General features: G+C 40.9%; 2 protein-coding genes across 2 annotated transcripts; one reads left to right on the top strand and one right to left on the bottom strand.

Annotated features, from left to right (window-relative positions):
- The first annotated feature begins 921 nt into the window (after window positions 1-921).
- Window positions 922-4463, top strand: LOC115157057 (suppressor of cytokine signaling 6). The gene is made up of 2 exons (XM_029704945.1): window positions 922-1586; window positions 1888-4463. Exon 2 carries the CDS (start codon window positions 1967-1969, stop codon window positions 3506-3508), a length of 1542 nt encoding a protein of 513 aa, XP_029560805.1. The 5' UTR covers window positions 922-1586; window positions 1888-1966; the 3' UTR covers window positions 3509-4463.
- Window positions 4464-14851: 10388 nt separating this feature from the next.
- On the bottom strand, window positions 14852-15969 carry LOC115157784 (cerebellin-2-like). Its single transcript, XM_029706214.1, has 3 exons — window positions 15698-15969; window positions 15483-15602; window positions 14852-15392 (listed from the first exon to the last, which is right to left on the bottom strand). Exons 1-3 carry the CDS (start codon window positions 15947-15949, stop codon window positions 15195-15197), a joined length of 570 nt encoding a protein of 189 aa, XP_029562074.1. The 5' UTR covers window positions 15950-15969; the 3' UTR covers window positions 14852-15194.
- Window positions 15970-16656: the final 687 nt, after the last annotated feature.

Consider the following 16656-nt stretch of genomic DNA (forward strand, 5'->3'; position numbering starts at 1 on the left):
TATGCTGTCTGCTCCCATTGTACAGCCGCCATGGTGCATGTCTGTGTTAAAGAATGACTTATCAGGGCTTTGGGTTTTGACCCAGTGATCACACAAATTACTCATGCTCGTTTCCCATCTGGCTGCACCACTACTTGCCTCGTGACTCAGTATAAAGTCAGATGACATTGAATAAAGCTCATTCTCCTCAAAAGCATGAAAACAATGTCTGCCTCAATCTGTACTGTAATTTTAAGGGTAAAGATCATTTCTAGAGCATAACATATTTTCTCAAAGAAATACGCATTGGGCATCTTTTACATCCTTTCCAATTAAAACAAACATGTTTTACTTTCGGGACCATACAGTGCACAAAGCAGCGCCTGAAGCCCTTTTTATGGACAGTGCTGTCATTGTCTGAGGAGTTCATTTGGGAGCTCTTGTGGATATGGGAGTGGAATTGCTGTTTTCTTTTTTATTTCATGCTGTCCAAAAGCAACAGTTCTGTAGAACATTAATAATCTATATATCCTCCATTACTAAGCAAACATTCAAACCTAGGCCTATGAGACATGAAGCAGTGGACTTCCACTGCATGGGAGGACATAAAGCAGGAAACTAACATGCAGGGTCAATATTAAAATTAAATACCCTGCCTGTTTCATTATGTGTTCGAGGGTTTAGGTATTTTGCCCAAATATCCTATACTGGCTAAGTATTGTTACAATCATTTTACAATAAAACCGTTTACTCCAAACGAAAAACATTTTCAATGAAAACGAGAGTTTCAGGAATGTCCCTCCCCGTTTCGTTCCATTTTCTCTGTTTGCTTCCATTAGGTTCCTAGAGTAAACGGTAAACTGTTTCCTTTACAAAACGTTTTGCAAATCCTACTAATGAATACACCTCGGGGGCGTATTCATTACGGAAACCGGTTAGCATCAAGAAGGAAATGGAAGCAAACAGAGTAAAACGAGTGTTTCTATTTGACAAATTCAGGTTTTGCAACAGAATTGGCAGAATGAATACAACCTTGGAATCTAATTCTAAAACAAACGTTAAGGTTTATTTTGGAAAGGTTTTGTGCTGATTTAAATCAAATATGTGACACCAAATGTATTGTGTAGACTAAATATGAAAATGTACATGTAAATTGAGGTGATTATCAATGCGTTCAGTCCTGGGGGATGCCTTACCATTTTTCCCACAATGCAATAGTCATGTAAACAAAGGACAACGACAGGAAGGGAGACTGAAAAGTTCTAGCTAGATAACTAGCATTAGCTAAGTATAGCTACAAATGTGCAACTTATTAGCTACAGCAGTTCTGCAAGGAATGTTCAAAGAAATATATATAACGTTATTTAGCTAGCTTCCTAAACAGTTAGACATAGTTTGTATTGATTTTTCTACATTGTCTCGTGTGGGATCTCTAAAGCCAGTTAGCTTGCTAGATACCTGGCTAGCAGCCTGTCAGAAGCTAGCTAACGTCGTTAGGCAGTAACGTTAGCTGTCAAACCAAGCCAAGCGCTTTGATTTCCCAGCGAACTCAAAATGCATCGATCTTGACATTTTACTGGGAAAACCGTTTTAACAGAGGATGACAGGTAATATCAAAAGTTAATCGAAGTATGAAAGAAGCTAGCCCTCTTTGTTTCTTGGGTGGCCACCTTAGCTGGCTAGCTAGCTAGCATCCAAACACTTGTACTAGCATCAGAATGTATCTGGAGTGTTAGGCTTCTTCATAGATATCGCCATTAGTTGGAAAAGCAGGCTACCGTAGAAATGTAGCTATTCATGATTGATAAGACTGCGGTATTCGAAATGTTATGACAACTACTGTAGGATATGTATTCTTTGTCTTGTCTTGATGTGGAATAAATTAATGGGATTTTTTTTCTTCTTCAGGGATGACTGCCTTTGAAGGACAACCTTTGTGGCCATCCACACATCTATGAGATCCCCACATGTCTGAGGGACTTCCAAAATGAAGAAAATTAGTCTGAAAACAATACGGAAGTCATTCAACCTAAAAGGCAAAGAGGAGGGAGAGGATGTTGTACCACAGCCAAATTCAGCTACCAACTTTTCAACAGATTCAATGTTTGGAAAATGTTACAGCAAAGAACTTGTTTGTAACGACTTTGATCATGAGGAGAAGAAAGGCCGTAAGAACGGCTCAAAAAGTGAGAGTCTTATGGGATCACTGAAAAGGAGGCTTTCGGCAAAACAGAAAAGTAAAATAAAAGAAAGTTCCACATCCGTAACCTGTGAAGATGACACATTCTCGTGCTCCTCAGCACCCATTTTCTTTAACGATGTAAAATCACAGCACCATCTAAGATCTAGTAGTCACCATTATAGCCCCACGCCATGGGCCCTCAGGGCAGCGAATTCTGAGGAAACATGCCTTAGAATGGATGGAAAAGTGAAAGCTATGATACACTCATCAGACCCAAGCCCATCTCTGTATGGCATTCAGAAAGAATTCCCTGACCCCCAGATGGATAGGCCTTTTCAGGATTCATCTGAGAGCACTGAGCCTCAGAATTGTGATTTGCATCTAGATATTGATGTTGAAAATGTGCCTGCAATCATTGGACTATCACCTCAGAACTATATTCACTATGCAATGCCTTTAGATGATGACCTTGAAAAAGGCTTGGATAATTCCTCTCCAATAGAGGAGGTGCCTCAGCCCGAGGGCTTCCCTCCTCATGCAGCGGAAGACCCCATTGACCAGGAGGAGCTGATGTCACCAGACATATTCATGGACCCATCAGTGAATAGACTGCTCTATGAATCTGCAGGTGTCTTGATTCCAGACTCTAGAATAGATTCTCCTCTCTCCCCTTTGCTACCTCAGCTACCAGGCAGTCACATCCGATGGAGTTTCCAAGTATATGGTGGTTCTTCTCACTCGCATGGTGCAGAGAGAGTGATGCACCATCTCAACTTTGACCCCAATTCAGCCCCTGGCGTTGGCAGGGTTTATGATGCTGTTCAGCACAGCGGGCCCATGATTGTAACCAGCCTTACAGTAGAGCTAAAGAAACTGGCCAAGCAGGGTTGGTACTGGGGTCCTATAACGCGTTGGGAAGCTGAGGAAAAACTTGCTAGCCTACCAGATGGGTCATTCTTGGTGCGAGACAGCTCAGATGATCGTTATCTTTTGAGCTTGAGCTTTCGTTCACAGGGTAAGACCCTCCACACCAGGATCGAACACTCCAATGGCAGTTTCAGTTTCTATGAACAGCCAGATGTGGAGGGTCACATATCAATAGTGGAACTCATTGAACATTCCATCAGAGATTCTGAGAGTGGAGCCTTCTGCTATTCACGGTCTCGTACACCAGGGACCGCCACGTATCCTGTCAGACTGACAAACCCTATCTCAAGGTTTATGCAGGTGCGTTCCATGCAGTACCTCTGTCGGTTTGTCATCCGTCAGTACACACGGATTGACCTTATCCAGAAATTGCCTTTGCCAAACAAGATGAAAGATTACTTGCAGGAAAAGCACTACTGAAGAGGATCAATGAAACCCAGTTGGACTTTCTTGCACATTTTAGATAAGCAACATAATGAAATAGGCCTAGTTTTTTATCTTTTGGACATGACCCTAACCCAGTGATGTGTCCACCAGCCAATGCCAGTAACTGACATGTCTAGTGAGCCATACAGTTATACTCCCCACCTCAAAGCCAAGGCTTGAAGCTGAATCTTAATCAGCTTTTTGTTACATTGGATTATTTCTGTAAATTCTGTTTTGATAGACCAAGTGTTTTGTTATATAAAGCATGTAAAAAGAGAGAATTTCGTACACTCAATATGCTCCCAACAATTTGGGGACAACCAACGCTTCGGCACGCAGTGCTTTCTTCAGTGTGTCAGTTAGCACCTCTGCAAACATTTTTGGGTGTGCGCCAACTCGTGTTTTTTACTAGATTGTTATATAAAGCACATACATTATCTAATCATTACTACACTCAACATTTCCTCATTATCCTATGTGGTTTGTTGTCCTACATTAAAACAGTTTTTGTTCTTGGTCTGTAGCTAGTATGATTTTGATACCTGAAAGTTGTCTCTGCTGAGTCTTTAGTTAGAAGTTTTTTCTTTTGCCTCATTGATGGTTACTCATTGCATGTGAATTACATTGAGTATATGGATAAATAATATTTGATCACCACACACCTGAAGCTATGATTTGGGAGAACTAATCGCCATTGACTGTGTATAACCATATAGGGATAATGGCTTGTTTTTGTAGCCTTAACTTGACTGTTTGCCTGTCACTAAGTATAAGGAAAATTGCTTCACCTTGTTACTTTTCAGATCATGAGTTGCTACCTATGGTAGAATACTTGATATCACCTAAACGTACTTTTTTGAACGGCTGTACACCGTTTTTATTGCACATCTTGAATGCAGTTAAAGGAGGGGTGTTTATTACTGTTAATAAAGGACTTATTCACAGATAAGTCTGTATGTTGTTAATCATCATACAGAAAGTTTATTTGAAAATGTGACTCTGAATTTAAAATGACGCAATACATATTTAAAATGTCCGGGCTTCTCAGTCTACAGAGATCACGAATCCTCCAGTTAAAGTGGTGTTAAAACGGAATCCCACCCCGTCTTTGCCAGCTACTCCCTCCTCTTCTCGACATGTCACTGGATCCTGTGTCTCTCAGGCGACTGAAAAGTAGCCTCAGCCTTGCCAGCTGCCCCAATCACCAGAGTGGCCTACTATCTTTATCTATGAACAATGCATTTTCATAACCAACTTTTAACTACTAATTTCGCTCTTTTGTTTAACAGTTTTGATTATACAACAAATCATTCTAAGGGTGAAATGTTGGGATAAGGCTGAATATTTTTATGAATGCCCTCTGAGAACAGAAGAGGAAGTGGCAGTCGGACTTCTTGTGGCTTTAATCCCAGGTGATGGCACTGAAACAGCAGTAATAAGCCTAATATGATTTGGGCTCCCAAGTGGCGCAGCGGTCTATGGCACTGCATCTCAGTGCAAGAGGCGTCACTACAGTCCCTGGTTCGGTTCCAGGCTGTATCACATCCGGCCGTGATTGGGAGTCCGGTAGTGCGGTGCACAGCGTTGTCCAGGGTAGGCCCTCATTGTAAATAAGAATTTGTTCTTAACTGACTTGCCAAGTTAAATAAAAAACATGTTTTTTGAAATTTTAATAGTAGAGGCTGTAATTAGCAATAATCATTGTATGTTTTATTTTCCATCAAACCACCCATAGGCTACAGAGTTAACCAGTAATCTCAGTACTTACAGCGGGTTCTTGGCCCTGCAGAAGTTTGTCACATTGATGCTTTATTCTGAAAGTCATGCCATTTGCCACCACTAACCCCAGAGGGCTTCTTATCCAGCGCTGCATGTATCTTCACATTAGAGGGCTTCTTATGCAGCAGAGTTTCGGATAATAATGTGGAACGCCATGCATGCTCATCCAGTGACAGCTTCACTGAAGTAGGAGATTACTTTGAGCTGGCTGCCAACACATGCGGATGTGACCAATAATCATGTTTGCCAATCAGGATGAAGATTGAATCGGTCCTTGGTGGATATGGAAAGTATTTATATATATATATACACTACCATTCAAAAGTTTGGGGACACTTAGACATTTTTTGTCCATTAAAATAACATCAAATTGATCAGAAATACAGTGTAGATGTCACATTCCTCTTCGTTAGAAGATATGTTGAAATCGCTGTCGGAAAAAGTGGACCAATATGCAGCAGATTGCGTGCTCATCATCATTTATTTTCAAATGTGAACACGAGGAAAAAACAATAAACAAAACTCACGACAGGAACAGTGTAGCAGGCTAAACAAAAGCAGTGCTAACATACAACTACCCACAAGTGACAAACAAAACACACACCTACTTATAGGACTCCCAATCAGAGGCAACTAGAAACACCTGCCTCCAATTGAGAGTCCAGCAACCAAACCTGCACATAGAAAACTTAATCTAGAACCTACTCATACTAAAACATACACCACAAAACCCCGGAACACATAAATAACACACCCCTCTAAGCTAAACACAACAAACCCCCACCATACAAAACAAACATACCTCTGCCACGCCCTGACCAAATAATACAAATAATCCTCTATACTGGTCAGGACGTGATAGTAGACATTGTTAATGTTGTAAATGACTATTGACTAACTAGTCTAAAGAAGGCCAGTTTTATTGTTTCTTTAAACAGCACAACCATTTTCAGCTGTGCTAACATAATTGCAAAAGGGTTTTCTAATGAGACTTTTAAAATGATAAACTTGGATTAGCTAACACAACATGCCATTGGAACACAGGAGTGATGGTTGCTGATAATGAGCCTCTGTACACCTATGTAGATATTCCATAAAAAATCTGCCGTTTCCAGCTACAATAGTCATTTACAACATTAACAATGTCTAGACTGTATTCCTGATCAATTTTCTGTTATTTTAATGGACAAACATTTTCAAAAACAAGGACATTTCTAAGTGACCCCAAACTTTTGAACGGTAGTGTATATATGTGCATAAATAAAGCACCAGTCAAAAGTTTGGACACACCTACTAATTTCATGTTTTTTCTTTATGTTAACTATTTTCTACATTGTAGAATAATATTGAAGACATAAAAACTATGAAATAACACATATGGAATCATGTAGTAATCAAAATATATTTTCTATTTGAGTTTCTTTAAAGTAGCCACCCGTTGCCTTGATGACAGCTTTGCATACACTTGGCATTCTCTCAACCAGCTAAAAGTTAAGTTAAAAGTTAAGTTGTGGAATCAATCAGTTGTGTTGTGACAAGGTAGGGTTGGTATACAGAAGATAGCCATATTTGGTAAAAACCTGGTCCATATTATGGCAAGAACAGCTCAAATAAGCAAAGAGAAACGACAGTCCATCATTACCTTAAGACACGAAGGTCAGTCAGTCCGGAAAATGTCAAGAACTTTTAAAGTTTTTTCAAGTGCAGTTGCAAAAACCATCAAGCACTATGATGAAACTGGCACTCATTGGTCTGATGAATCAAAATGTGAGATTATTGGTTCCAACGCCGTGCCTTTGTGAGACGCAGAGTAGGTGAACGGATGATCTCCGCATGTGTGGTTCCCACCGTGAAGCATGGAGGAGGAGGTATGATGGTGTGGAGGTGCTTTGCTGGTGACAGTGTCGTGATTTATTTAGAATTCAAGGCACCCTTAACCAGCATGGCTACCACAGCATTCTGCAGCGATACGCCATCCCATCTGGTTTGCGCTTAGTGGGATTATCATTTGTTTTTCAACAGGACAATGACCCAACACACCTCCAGGCTGTGGAAGGGCTATTTGACCAAGAAGGAGAGTGATGAAGTGCTGCATCAAATGACCTGGCCTCCACAATCACCCGACCTCAACCCAATTGAGATGGTTTGGGACGAGTTGGACCGCAGAGTGAAGGAAAATCAGCTAACAAATTCTCAGCATATGTGGGAACTCCTTCAAGACCATTGGAAAAGCATTCCAGGTGACCTCATGAAGCTGGTTGAGAGAATGCTAAGAGCGTGTAAAGCTGTCATCAAGGCAAAGGGTGGCTACTTTGAAGAATCTAAGATATAAAATATATATTGATTTGGTTAACACTTTTTTTGGTTACTACATGATTCCATATGTGTTATTTCATAGTTTTGATGTTTTCACTATTATTCTACAAGGTAGAAAATTAATGAGTAGGTGTGTCCAAACTTTTGACTGGTACTGTACAGTCGTGGCCAAAAGTTTTGAGAATTACATTTACATTTAAGTCATTTAGCAGATGCTCTTATCCAGAGCGACTTACAAATTGGTGCATTCACCTTATGATATCCAGTGGAACAACCAATGACACAAATATTAATTTTCACAAAGTCTGCTGCCTCAGTTTGTATGATGGCAATTTGCATATACTCCAGAATGTCATGAAGAGTGATCAGATGAATTGTAAATAATTGCAAAGTCCTTCTTTGCCATGGAAATGAACTGAATCCCCAAAAAACGTTTCCACTGCATTTCAGCCCTGCCACAAAAGGACCAGCTGACATCATGTCAGTGATTCTCTCGTTAACACAGGTGTGAGTGTTGACGAGGACAATGCTGGAGATCACTCTGTCATGCTGATTGAGTTTGAATAACAGACTGGAAGCTTCAAAAGGAGGGTGGTGCTTGGAATCATTTTTCTTCCTCTGTCAACCATGGTTACCTGCAAGGAAACACGTGCTGTCATCATTGCTTTGCACAAAAAGGGCTTCATAGGCAAGGATATTGCTGCCAGTAAAGTTGCACCTAAATCAACCATTTATCGGATCATCAAGAACTTCAAGGAGAGCGGTTCAATTGTTGTGAAGAAGGCTTCAGAGCGTCCAAGAAAGTCCAGCAAGCGCCAGGACCGTCTCCTAAAGTCGATTCAGCTGCGGGATCAGGGCACCACCAGTACAGAGCTTGCTCAGGAATGGCAGCAGGCAGGTGTGAGTGCATCTGCACGCACAGTGAGGTGAAGACTTTTGGAGGATGGCCTGGTGTCAAGGAGGGCAGCAAAGAAGCCACTTCTCTCCAGGAAAAACATCAGGGACAGACTAATATTCTGCAAAAGGTACAGGGATTGGACTGCTCAGGACTGGGGTAAAGTCATTTTCTCTGATGAATCCCCTTTCCGATTGTTTGGGGCATCCGGAAAAAAGCTTGTCCGGAGAAGACAAGGTGAGCACTACCATCAGTCCTGTGTCATGCCAACAGTAAAGCATCCTGAGACCATTCATGTGTGGGGTTGCTTCTCAGCCAAGGGAGTGGGCTCACTCACAATTTTGCCTTAGAACACAGCCATGAATAAAGAATGGCAATCAAATCAAATCGAATTTCATTTGTCACATACACATGGTTAGCAGATGTTAATGTGAGTGTAGCAAAATGCTTGTGCTTCTAGTTCCGACCATTCAGTAATATCTAACAAGTAATCTAACCTAACAATTTCACAACAACTACCTTATACACACAAGTGAAAAGGAATGAATAAGAATATGTACATAAAAATATATGAATGAGCGATGGCCGAACGGCATAGGCAAGATGAAGTAGATGGTATAGAGTACAGTATATACATATGAGATGAGTAATGTAGGGTATGACATAGTTTCCTAGGAACGCGAAACGAGGCGGCCATCTCTGTCGGCGCCGGAAGTACCAACACATCCTCCCAGAGCAACTTCTCCCAACTATCCAGGAACAGTTTGATGACGAACAATGCCTTTTCCAGCATGATGGAGCACCTTGCCATAAGGCAAAAGTGATAACTAAGGGGTTTGGGGAACAAAACATCGATATTTTGGGTCAATGGCCAGGAAACTCCCGAGACTTTTATCCCCTTGAGAACTTGTGGTCAATCCTCAAGAGGCGGGTGGAAAAACAAAAACCCACAAATTCTGACAAACTCCAAGCATTGATTATGCAAGAATGGTCTGCCATCAGTCAGGATGTGGCCCAGAAGTTAATTGACAGCATTCCAGGGCGGATTGCAGAGGTCTTGAAAAAGAAGGGTCAACACTGCAAATATTGACTCTTTGCATCAACTTCATGTAATTGTCAATAAAAGCCTTTGACACTTATGAAATGCTTGTAATTATACTTCAGTATTCCATAGTAACATCTGACAAAAATATCTAAAGACACTGAAGCAGCAAACTTTGTGGAAATTAATATTTGTCATTCTCAAAACTTTTGGCCACGACTGTATATGTATAGTTGAAGTCGTTAGTTTACATACACCTTAGCCAAATACATTTAAACTCAGTTTTTCACAATTCCTGTCACGTTCTGACCTGTAAAGGTGCTATTTGTTAGTGTTTAGTTTGGTCAGGACGTGGCAGGGGGTATTTGTTTTATGTGGTTCAGGGTGGTTGTGTGTATGTGTCCAAGTAGAGAGGGGTATTTGATTTATTAGTCCAGGGTTTTGGTTATTGTTCTATGTTAGTTTATTTCTATGTTTTGTCTAGTCATTTGTATTTCTATGTTTAGTTAATTGGTGTTGGGGCCTTCAGTTGGAGGCAGCTGTCTATCGTTGCCTCTGATTGAAGGTCCTATAATTAGGGGTGTGTTTGTATTGTGGATTGTGGGTAGTTATATTCTGTTTTGTGCTTGTCACCTGACAGAACTGTTAGTGTTGTTTCTGTTAATTGTATACGTGTTTATTTTGTTTCTCCTTCTTATATATTAAAAAGAGAAGATGAGTATACACTTCCCTGTTGCGTCTTGGTCCTCCACACACGACACTCGTTACAATTCCTGACATTTAATCCTAGGAAAAATTCCCTGTCTTAGGTCAGTTAGGATCACCACTTTATTTGAAGAATGTGAAATGTCAGAATAATAGTAGAGAGAAGGATTTATTTCAGCTTTTATTTCTTTCATCACATTCCCAGTGGGTCAGAAGTTTACATACACTCAATTAGTATTTGGTAGCATTGCTGTTAAATTGTTTAACTTGGGTCAAATGTTTTGTGTATCCTTCCACAATAAGTTGGGTGAATTTTGGCCCATTCCTCCTGACAGAGCTGGTGTAACTGAGTCAGGTTTGTAGGCCTCCTTGCTCCCACACGCTTTTTCAGTTCTGCCCATACATTTTCTATAGGATTGATGTCAGGGCTTTGTGATGGCCACTCCAATACCTTGACTTTGTTGTCCTTAAGCCATTTTTCCAGAACTGTGGCAGTATGCTTGGGGTCATTGTCCATTTGGAAGACCCATTTGCGACCAAGCTTTAACTTCCTGACTGATGTCTTGAGATGTTGCTTCAATATATCCACATAATTTTCCTACCTCATGATGCCATCTATTTTGTGAAGTGCACCAGTCCCTCCTGCAGCAAAGCACCCCACAACATGATGCTGCCACCCCCGTGCTTCACGGTTGGGATGGTGTTCTTTGACTTGCAAGCTTCCCCCTTTTTCCTCCAAACATAACGATGGTCATTATGGCCAAACAGTTCTATTTTTGTTTCATCAGACCAGAGGACATTTCTCCAAAAACTACGATCTTTGTCCCCATGTGCAGTTGCAAATCGTAGTCTGGCTTTTTTATGGCGGTTTTGGAGAAGTGGCTTCTTCCTTGCTGAGCGGCCTTTCAGGTTATGTCGATACAGGACTCGTTTTACTGTGGATATAGATACTTTTGTACCTGTTTCCTCCAGCATCTTCACACAGTCCTTTGCTGTTGTTCTGGGATTGGTTTGCACTTTTCGCACCAAAGTACGTTCATCTCTAGGAGACAAAACGCGTCTCCTTCCTGAGCGGTATGACAGCTGCGTGGTCCCATGGTGTTTATACTTGCGTACTATTGTTTGTACAGATGAACGTGGTACCTTCAGGCGTTTGGAAATTGCTCCCAAAGATGAACCAGACTTGTGGAGGACTACAATTTCTTTTCTGAGGTCTTGGCTGATTTCTTTTGATTTTCCCATGATGTCAAGCAAAGAGGCACTGATTTTGAAGGTAGGCCTTGAAATACTTCCACAGGTACACCTCCAATTGACTCAAATTATGTCAATTAGCCTATCAGAAGCTTCTAAAGCCATGACATCATTTTCTGGATTTTTCCAAGCTGTTTAAAGGCACAGTCAACTTAGTGTTTGTTAACTTCTGACCCACTGGAATTGTGATACGATGAATTATAAGTGAAATAATCTGTCTGTCAACAATTGTTGGAAATATTACTTGTGTCATGCACGAAGTAGATGTCCTAACCGACTATAGTTTGTTAACAAGAAATTTGTGGAGTGGTTGAAAAACGAGTTTTAATGACTCCAACCTAAGTGTATGTAAATTTCCGACTTCAACTGTAAATATATATAAATAATAATCTTCCCACCCTTTAATTAACCAGGCAAGTCAGTTAAGAACAAATTCTTAATTACAATGACGGCCTACCAAGAGTCAAAAGGCCTCCTGCGGGGACAGGGGCTGGGATTCAACTTCCATGTTAGAGTTGCCATGGGAAAATGGGCTTGTGATTAATTCAATAAGATCTAAAGAAGAATATGAATATAATAATGGCAAAGAAATGGTAATATGTGTATACAAAACATTATGATCACCTGCTCTTTCCATGACAGACTGACCAGGTGAATCCAGGTGAAAGCTATGATCCCTTATTGATGTCACTTTTTAAATCCACTTCAATCAGTGTAGATGAAGGGGAGGACAGGTTAAAGAAGGATTTTTTTTTATCCCTGAGACAATTTAGACAGGGATTGTGTATGTGTGCTATTCATAGGGTGAATGGGCAAAATGTAAATGCCTTTGAACGGAATATGGTAGTAGGTGGCAGGCACACCGGTTTGAGTGTGTCAAGAACTGTAACACTGCTGGGTTTTTAATGCTTAACAGTTTCTCGTGTGTATCAAAAATGGTCCACCACCCAAAGGACATCCAACCAACTTGACACAACCGTTGGAAGGATTGGACTCAACATGGGCCAGCATCCCTGTGGAAAGCTTTAGACACTTTGTAGTTTTGAGGCTGTTCTGAGGTCAAAATGGGTTCAACTCAATATTAGGAAGGTGTTCCTAATGTTTAGTGCACTCAGTGTAAATGTCTATGACTGCGTTTACACATGCAGCCTAATTCTGATCATTTGACCAATCTCTTTTTTCAATAATCTGTCAAAAGATCAGAATTGGGCTGCCTGTGTAAACGCAGTTTATGATACCTTTTTGAAGCCAGTTAGTGAATAATCAGCATTCTGTGTGCCAAGTGTTTCCCAAGAGAGTTAAGTCAGGGTTAACTAGGTACAGCCAGGATCAAGGTCAGCTGGGTTTCTGGGAAAAGGATACTTCCCAGCTCAATAAGAAAGGGCAAATCCACATGATGTTTCAAAGAGAGGAATGATTATGGACTTTTACATGCCAGTTGTCAGCATAGTGCAGATAGTTTTTTCCTTGATCATTCTATTGCTCTCTGTGTGAACTCAGAGGCAGAGGACAGACATCAAAAGGCTACAGCGATGGTCTCACGCCGAGGAGCTGTTGAATTGGTGCTTTTCACAATCTGAGTACTTTATTTTGAAGGCACAGGGGTGCACGCTCACCAGACGTGACTGCTGCTGGGGTAAGAGGGATATCACGATGAATGAGAGAGAGACAGAAAGAGAGAGTGATTTTATAATGTCAAGGTAAATGATACATGTGTCATCCTAATAAACTCTTAGAAAAAAGGGTTCCAAAAGGGTTCTTCGACTGTCGCCATAGGAGAACCCTTTTTGGTTCCAGGTCGAACCCTTTTGGGTTCCATTTAGAACCCTTTGTGGAAATGGTTTTACATTGAACCCAAAAGGGTTCTACCTGGAACTATAAAGGGTTCTTCAAATGGTTCTCCTATGGGGACAGCTGAAGAACCCTTTTATGTTCTAGATAACACCTTTTTTATAAGAGTGTATAGATACAGTTGAGGTCGGAAGTTTACATACACTTAGATTGGAGTTTTTCAACCACTTAACAAATTTCTTGTTCACAAACTATAGTTTTGGCAAATGCCTTTGAACGGAGTTGTCGATTTTTTTCCAACAATTCCAACAATTGTTTACAGACAGATTATTTCACTTATAATTCACTGTATCACAATTCAAGGAAATTCAATTCAATTCACAACAAGGAAACAGGTACAAAAGTATCTATATCCACAGTAAAACGAGTCCTACATCGACATAACCTGAAAGGCTGCTCAGCAAGGAAGAAGCCACTTCTCCAAAACCGCCATAAAAAAGCCAGACAATGGTTTGCAACTGCACATGAGGACAAAGATCCAGAGAAATGTCCTCTGGTCTGATGAAACAAAAATAGAACTCTCAGGCCATAATGACCATCGTTTTGTTTGCAGGAAAAAGGGGGAGGCTTGCAAGTCGAAGAACACCATCCCAACCGTGAAGTACGGGGGTGGTAGCATCATGTTGTGGGGTGCTTTGCTGCAGGAGGGTCTGGGTGCACTTCACAAAATAGATGGCATCATGAGGTAGGAAAATTATGTGGATATATTGAAGCAACATCTCAAGACATCAATCAGGATGTTAAAGCTTGGTCGCAAATGGGTCTTCCAAATGGACAATGACCCCAAGCATACTTCCAAAGTTGTGGCAAAATGGCTTAAGGACAACAAAGTCAAGGTATTGGAGTGGCCATCACAAGCCCTGACATCAATCCTATAGAAAATTTGTGGGCAGAACTAAAGTAGTGTGTGTGAGCAAGGAGGCCTACAAACCTGACTCAGTTACACCAGCTCTGTCAGGAGGAATGGGCCAAAATTCACCCAACTTATTGTGGGAAGCTTATGGAAGGCTACCCGAAACGTTTGACCCAAGTTAAACAATTTAACGGCAATGCTACCAAATACTAGTTGAGTGTATGTAACCTTCTGACCCACTGGGAATGTGATGAAAGAAATAAAGATGAAATAAATCATTCTCTCTACTATTATTCTGACATTTCACATTCTTCAAATAAAGTGGTGATCCTAACTGACCTAAGACAGGGAATTTTTACTAGGATTAAATGTCAGGAATTGTGAAAAACTGAGTTTAAATGTATTTGGCTAAGGTGTATGTAAACTTCCGACTTCAACTGTAGGTGTAATGAAAACTCTATGTACTCTCTCGTCACACACACACACAGGTTCAAGTCAGTCGTCTTTATTTAGAGGTTAAACTGTTCAGTACATAATCTTCATGTGCAGTATAGGTCCAATTGCCAGCATGAGGAGGAAATGTTTTTTATTATTATTACAGTATTTCAATTGCACTACTGCAACAACGTTGACACCAGAGCCAACATTCAATCGCCACCTGTTGGCTCGATGCGCTTTGCGATTTCAGCACCACTGACAGCTACCGAGTATATCCGTGTATGCGGATTCAGGACCTTGGATAGCCACTGAATGAGTGCAACTGACATTCGCTTGAACAGGCTACTCTTCGCAGTTTATATCATATTATACCAACAATCAGTCACATTCAGCAATACAAATCCCAACATTATAGCACAGAATAATTTCATCATAAATGACCAAAATAGCCTACTTCATCTCACAGTCAGTTATACATTTCTTCATAATTAAAGTCCAAAGAAGGGTGGCCAACGTCCTTGAATAAAATAAGAATCACTTGATTTGAGACTTAGAGTGGAAAAACCAAGAATCCAGAAAACGTTGAGTACCTCCATCCACCCATTAGATCCCCCCTCTCAAGCTTCAAGTAGAGTTTGTCCTCCCGTTCCATGTGCAGAAGAACTGAATTGCTCGCAGCCTCTCGAGTGACATCCTGGTCCCCGGCGAAAGCTGATATGATAGGGTATTCATTGTGCATCAAGTTCACCTGCAGAATGCAATGCCATGGATATGTGATACAAAAAAAAACAAGTCCACAATTGGTGTCTCAACTAAATCAAGACCTCTGTGCACTCACCTGTATAGTCTGCCGGTTGTAAACCTTCACCACATGGAAGCTGAAACTGTAAATGCCTCTTCTTGGTGCTTGAAATACACTTGCTTGCAGATCAAAATGGTTGCCAATGTTTACTAATAACTGAAAAAAATACAAAAAAATAGTACACACGTACATTATGAAGATTATGCTAATTTGTAAACACAAATAATAAAGGAATAGAATTCATCCCTGACCTGATCAAAGTAGATGGTCAGAGACTTATTGCTCATATCAGAAGGTTCGTGGTTGGTTCCCCTGAGCGCAGAGAAAGCCACTTTAGCATCGCCTGCCCGGACAGATATCCCGAAGGAAGAGGTGAACGCTCCCTCTGAAGACGGGTTCGCGTCACAAACCACCAGACACTTTCCCTCCAAAACAAGAGGGCCCGTGTCATTCTGTCCAAACGAAAAGGCAACGGCAAAACCTAGGAGGACCAACGGCAGCATGGCACAAGATCGACTGTTACACCGTTTATGGGGTGCGACTGCTCCGTTTCAGGCAATCAGTCCCCCTTCACCCCTCTCTCTCGCTCTCTCTCCTTACTCACACATAGTCTCTCACACACACACAAGCACACACAGTATGCATAGTGCATTGATAATGCTGTGATATGAGTTACACTTGCACCATCAAGTGGCTGGCAAATGCAACACAAACATGTAGGCCTGCAAGTGTCTGTCTATATAAAAGAGGAGAGTTGACAATATATGTTAGTAGTCTGTTCTCAAACAACGTTAACTGTCAGTTTGGCCCCAGTCGGGCTCTGAATCCTTCATCCAGTCTGCAGACTTTGATTGTCTCTATGTGTGTAGGTAAAACACAATGTTCTGACATTCATAGAAAGTCCAATGCAGACTGATCTGTATTATATCACATTTACACTCAATATGACCTACTTTTTATTCTTAAAATGACTGCTTACCATATTGAAACAGATGGCATGTCTGGCAATAACTTTGTTTCTTCTCAAATCTCTGAAGTCTATTAAAACTACAAGATAAAGACTTTAATCTCTGGTTTTGGATTAGCTCCATAATAATCATGTAAATTGGTCAAAATCCAATGTTTTGTAGACAAAGTTACAGTACATCAGAATGATTGTTTAGTGGGGAGAGTGGAGGGACTCCTGAAAGATAGACACACCACACTTGTC

This window comes from Salmo trutta, chromosome 21, assembly GCF_901001165.1.
Source record: "Salmo trutta chromosome 21, fSalTru1.1, whole genome shotgun sequence".
Lineage (NCBI taxonomy): Eukaryota > Metazoa > Chordata > Actinopteri > Salmoniformes > Salmonidae > Salmo > Salmo trutta.